This window comes from Chenopodium album, chromosome 25, assembly GCF_948465745.1.
Source record: "Chenopodium album chromosome 25, dcCheAlbu1.1, whole genome shotgun sequence".
NCBI classification, from domain to species: domain Eukaryota; kingdom Viridiplantae; phylum Streptophyta; class Magnoliopsida; order Caryophyllales; family Amaranthaceae; genus Chenopodium; species Chenopodium album.
The window spans coordinates 29,858,315-29,864,409 of record NC_137858.1 but is presented as its reverse complement, the minus strand read 5'-3'; the positions used below and the strand labels follow the sequence as shown (position 1 = coordinate 29,864,409).

The 6,095-nt window shown below is 36.9% G+C and overlaps 1 protein-coding gene across 1 annotated transcript; it reads right to left on the bottom strand.

Annotated features, from left to right (window-relative positions):
* Nucleotides 1-2,957: 2,957 nt before the first annotated feature.
* LOC145613943 (uncharacterized) lies at nt 2,958-5,062 on the bottom strand. The gene is made up of 3 exons (XM_081668975.1): nt 4,429-5,062; nt 3,108-4,288; nt 2,958-3,026 (listed from the first exon to the last, which is right to left on the bottom strand). Exons 1-3 carry the CDS (start codon nt 5,060-5,062, stop codon nt 2,958-2,960), a joined length of 1,884 nt encoding a protein of 627 aa, XP_081525101.1.
* Nucleotides 5,063-6,095: the final 1,033 nt, after the last annotated feature.

Genomic DNA, 6,095 nt, shown 5'->3' with positions numbered 1-6,095 from the left:
TTCCCTTTAAACCTGCAGCAAGGGGCGTGATCAAGCAATAAAATAAATATCATATAATCAAGTAACATAATAATAGACACAACAATCATCATCATAATAATGCCAGCAAAACATTATTAGTAATATACTAGGCATGATACTAAACTGATTAATAACAAATCCTAGCATGTCACTAATAATAAAGACCAAAGCTTTAATTTAGCCTAAACATGATACTAAAAACAATGATATTAGAAAAATTAGTTAACACCCTACACATGATACTAGGAATCAAAATCAACATCCTAACATGATACTGGTCTGGGAAGTAAAATATACCCTTACATGATATTAGGAATTAAAATAAGATTCTTAGTATGATTTCTATGTCAAAAGAATAAAGAAATCGAATTACTCACTTTGATGCCTCGTATCTCTTTCCATCAAAAGAATACACACGTTATTAAACTTCAAAAAAGATTAAATCAAATAAAAAAATCAAACAAGAACTGAAATATAGATTTGGGACCTAACCCTCATAGAATCAACCTTTCACGTTGAGGTTAAAGGCAACTTGCGAGCTTAGCTAGGAGTATGCAAATTTCGTGAAGGACGTATGGAGTTTGATTATTTAGGAGAGTATCAAGGATGTGTGTTTGGGATGTGTTTAGGCTAGGCAAAGAACATAAGGAAGAAAGAGATAAATTAATAGAGAGGGGTGTAGCTTGAAAAAAACCAAATCCAGTGATGAGTACCTTTCACATCTTTTATTTATCGAGACTGGTGAAGAGTCTTGTGAATCTCTCTTAATTCCTAAACATTTCTAACACTTCCTTAAACTAGGGTAGCCAACGCGCGCGTTGCGCGCGAAGTAGCTAGCCATTGCGACCTAATTTTTCTTGTCTTATTTTTGCACTTCACATGAAAAAATAACAAATTGGTGAAGGAATATATCTCTATACATTGCTTAGGCATTGTTTATTTGTTTGTAGTCGTAAATTGAATGATACGTGTGAAATAACTCATATATTAAATTAAAATCTCTACTCGTATTTATTGTTTGATGTATATAGTGATTCACTTAATTGGAATTAATCTCTTGGCAAAGTTTTTATTCAATTGGAATTAATGTACAGAATTTGAAAAGAATTACAGTTAATTGTAAGAGTTAAGCACACAATTAGGTACTCAATTCTTTAAAATTTCACCTTTTAGGTACTCAATTCTTTTTACTTTGCTTTTGGGTACTGAGTTAAGAATTCAATCCAAAAAAATTAAATCAGCCAAAGAATTGAGTACCTTGGGTTAAAGAATTTAGTACCCTTGGTTAAGTATGTGGGCCCCACCCGTTTTAAAAATTCGCGGGTCAACCCATGTTTTTTATTTGCAACGATTAGCATATGATGAGGATTTTTAAGTCAAAATACTACCTAAATTTTATTTAATTTTGAGGGGAAAGTGCAGTGACTGCTGTCTTAGATAAACAAAAGAAAGTATACTCGTACTGTATAGTACTTCGTATGAGTTTATTGATTACAAATGGTAATACTGTAAAAGTAACTCCACATCTCATAAACATGGTTTATTTAAGTTGAGATCATTCCTTGACAGGTATACCTTCTAAGCAATCATTTACAAATTCAATTTCAATCATTATATGTTGTCACCTGAATCATTTACATATTTCTACAGACTTTCCCCAAATAATAAGAGACCGAAGTTGATGTCAGATGGTACAGTAGAGGCACTTCACACTTTCATAACCATTCATTTGCGAGTTGATTAAGCATCACATTATAGATGCTTCAATGTCGTTAGTGCTAGTTTAATGAAAAAAATGTACTTGTTCATCACAAAGTTGATCGTTCCTTGGGCAGCACGCTCCAATAAAACATTCTTGGCCTCTACTGCAATTCCTTCAGGCTATTATAAAGAATAATAAAATTGTTCAATAACGGCAAGTTTAACAGGAATGATTGGGAAGGGGGAAGGCATGAAAGTGTACGATTGAAGTTAAGTATTTGACAGTAAAGGATCTTAAAGTATGTACCTCTTCTGGAAACCATACTCTAGGCTGCGTACTACCCTCTAAGACTACAAGGACAAATGCAGCAGTAGATACTCCAACTGATCTGTGAACAAGTAAGACACTAACGGTGAAGCAAAATTTTTTAGGAAAAGTGCCTTAAACATCCTTAACATCTGAACTCTTAAGCTGGAAATACAATATTGCAAGTATTAGGTGAAAAGTATTCCAAAACAACAGCAAAGATGACGGCTAGAAGGTTCCTGGTAGATACAGCATAAGTCCTTAACTAAATTCATCACCAGGTAGTATTCCATCAATACTAAGAACATCATACCAAAAGTAGGGTCCTACCTTCTTACATGGATTGCGTCTCAGAATAAATTTCCACTCCCAGTATATAGTTCTATTTTCTTTAACAGCATATTGATTTATGTCAAAGTATCCTACACCTTTATTAGAAAGCATTATTAGGACACTGCAAAAGTCCATAAAATATTCTGAAATATCTGTTTTTAAAATCCAAAAGATTCAAGCAATGCTGCTTCTAGGAATATTTACATAAAGTGCAGCAAGCGATAAAACACAACCATCAAGTCAAGCAAGCAGCTGCTTCTTCTCGCAAGCCTGAGCAGCTAATTGAACCTCGTCAACAAAGATTTAATACTTCCCTCCAAACTCCAACAGAGTAATCAAATATAAATTGTATATCCTCGTCAACGGAAAGGCACATTTTCTTTGATGAAATAACGAAGTCCTAAAAGGTTTTTGTAGAAAAAAAAAATAAAAATAAAAACAGAAACAGAAGGGTTGCTGCTCTGCCTTGATGCTGGTACTTCAACTCTGCTACAAAACCAGAGACAAATTTGTGAGAATTACAAGTGCATATCAAATCCTTGTTATATTTTTTCTAATTTTTGTTGTTACTAGCTTGAGTGTGTGGGGTGTACCTTCATAGTCTTGTAATGGTTTCAGTTGTAGTAGTTGCTTCAGAATTAGGCTTCCTTTTGTTTCCAGTTTGCTACAGCATTGAAAATGTAATGAGAAATTGAAATTGAATGAAAAAAAAATATAAAATTAACTATAATTGAGCTTTACATACCCATGACTGTCTCTGAAATCCATTTGGGTAGGTGTATACACCAATACCTCTTTCATGCATAGGCACATAAGCTTGAGATTCTTGTGTTGGGACATGTTGCCTTGGTGTTGAGGAACTTCCTCCCTGACTTTGACTTTGAGACTCTTGTGTTGGGATATGCTGCCTTGGTTCTCCAGTTTGTGTGCTCCTCTGACTAGGCTGTTTTGGTGGCCTTATACAAGTTGTCTTCTTGTGACCAGCTTCTCCACAGTTGCTGCATTTGTGGACAACACCCTTCTTGCCTAGCTTGATTCCCTCTGCTTCTCCCATGGAAGGCCTTCTCTTTGTAGTGGGTCTGTGGTTCACTTTCTTCAACATAGGGGGAATGATGGGAACTTGTGATGTTTGAGGCCATTCATCTGGTCCATTAAGAGGCTCTAATGGACATTGGTAAGCCTTTAAGTAAGTGTCTTTAGTGAACCAATGGAAAACATAATGCTCAGGTTGCTCCATGGCTTTCCAAATTGCTGTGACAGCATGGTGGCAAGGAACACCACTAATTTGCCAAGCATTGCAGCTACAAGTCCTCTCTAGCAAGCTCACCACATACCTTGTTTGAGTTCCCCCTTCCCTGACTCCATATGAGAAATGACCATCCCAATATGCAACCCAACCCCTTGCATCAATCTTAACTTTCTCAAGTTTCTTCTGAATTCTAGGGCAGATTGCAATGTCTTTGCCTTGTATGAAGTTCCTTTTTTTGTGCATCCTCTCCATCAATCCCTCTCTAATGTCTTCAAGCATAGTAATAATAGGTTTATGCCTTGATGCTAATATATATGCATTAAAGACCTCATTCATATTATTGTCTATGCTATCACATTGTGATTGTGGGGTGAAGAAAGCTCTCACCCACTTCACATAATTCCTTTTCCTCAAGTCTTGGGCAGCCTTTGTATTGATCTCAAAGAAGAGCTCCATGTTTGCCTCAAATTCATTATCTGTTGTGCTCTTTGCAATCTTCCAAAATCCTCTCCTATATTGCAGCCCACCCCCAAAGACAGTCCTGAAGTTGCAGTACACATGCCTTGCACAACATCTAGTTTCAGCTCTAGGGAAGATAAGTGAAATAGCCTTTAAAAGTCCCTTTTGCTGGTCAGACATGATAGTGTATCCAAAGCCATCAATAGTGCCCAAGTCATCTGCCAAAATTTCCAGAAACCAACACATGAATCAGTGTCTTCCACCTCCACTAATGCCCATGCAATGGGATACATTTGGTTGTTCCCATCTCTGCCTACAGCCACCAACAGTTGGCCACCAAAAGGCCCTTTCAAAAAACAGCCATCAATCCCAAAGAAGGGTCTACATCCTGCTAAAAAACCATTCCTGATTGCATCAAAACAGACATACATTCTTTCAAATTTGCCAAGGCCCATTTTGAACTTCACAGTGTTCTTAGGATTAGACCTAAGAATTTTAGCCGCATACCTGTGCAACAAAGAGTACTGCTCCTCATACTCACCTATAATCAGTTCTTGAGCCTTTCTTCTAGCCTTAAGAGCCATCCACATGCTGATTTTCACACCCCACTCAGTCCAAATAGTATCCACAATTTCCTGACATTTCAAATATGGATTCACCTTGAACTTGTTGTGATATGTTTTTGCAACCCAAGATGCCCTGATTTTTTTAACCTTTGGCTGCCTACCACATGAATGCTTAGGTATCAAGGTTTTCACCACCATAGTCTCATTTGCATTCTTTTTTGAAGCCCAAATGTACCAAGGGCAGCCCTTATCAAAAGATTTGCACTTAGCACCCATCCTATCCTTAGCATTTCTAGTATACACCACATCCCTCCCTTGACTAACACAGTAGTTAGTGATTGCATTTCTGAACTCCTTAGCATCCTCAAATTGCTGCCCCAATGTGAAATGCTTTCCATCATCATTTCTCAAATTCACACTTTGCATATGCTTAGAGTGTGTAACCCCCTTCTTCCTTTATGCCTTAGGAGGTGTCGCTATGAGATTGCCACAATACTCCTCATCTTGGTTTTCAGCAGGGCTACCAGGGCAGTCATCATCACTGTCACTTCCAGAACTCTCATCACCAAAACATTTCTCAGATGACCTATCCTTAAGCCTTAAGATGGACTCTGTTTCAGCAACAAGGTCTTTCTCTGCTTGCTGACTACTAGAAATCTGTTCCCTAGCAGTTATCACCTCCACATCTTCATTATCACTCCCTTCATCATCATAATCAATGTCATCCACCACTGTCATCTCTCCCACCCTAGGATTAGATATTTCTAATAATGAAGTGAAACTCCCCCTACCATTAAGTTCATCCTCACTTTCTTCTTCATGTTCAACAAACACATCCATAACCCTATACATGTGGAGTAAACTCAAAAACTTCACAAAAGTGGCATCATCATAACTTAAAAACCTCATTCCTTCATCCATCCTTTTCACCGGATCACAATAGTGTAACTTACAAATGTCACCATATCCAAGCGAGTCAATCATGTTCTTAAAATAAGAGGCATTCACATCATTAGGCAGTTCATCAAATATCTTAGTAGTCCCACCAACATAAACAACGGTAGGAGTCTCTTCCCATGACCCTCCACAGTGTACAATTATAGACATAGGAATGTCTTCCATCTACAACCATTATGCATAAAATTAACACAATACATAAGTACGAAAAACATAAATTTAAACTACTAACAACATATTTATATCCAAAATATTTTCATTTCATTCATTGTCAAATATTTACAAAATGATCATGTTAATGAAGATGACATAGTGACCTTAATGCATAACAACAACACTAAAGCACAATGTCATCCAAAAGAATGTGACTTCACATCATTAGTCACCTAAACACAATCAATAGTGACCTACCTAAATACATGTTAGGATCAAAATACATCATACCTCACCTGAAGGCTGAAGTTACTGAGAGAAAGCCAAGAACGACCCAAACAAACCCGGA

What these genes read in the sequence shown, in the direction of transcription:
- LOC145613943 (XM_081668975.1), bottom strand. Translation starts at nt 5,062, where the DNA reads ATGCAAAGTGTGAATTTGAGAAATGATGATGGAAAGCATTTCACATTG. An exon ending in CTTCTTTGGGATTGATGGCT is followed by an intron (nt 4,289 to 4,428) that starts GTTTTTTGAAAG and finishes AAATTTTGGCAG; the next exon opens with ATGACTTGGGCACTATTGAT. An exon ending in GATTTCAGAGACAGTCATGG is followed by an intron (nt 3,027 to 3,107) that starts GTATGTAAAGCT and finishes TCAATGCTGTAG; the next exon opens with CAAACTGGAAACAAAAGGAA.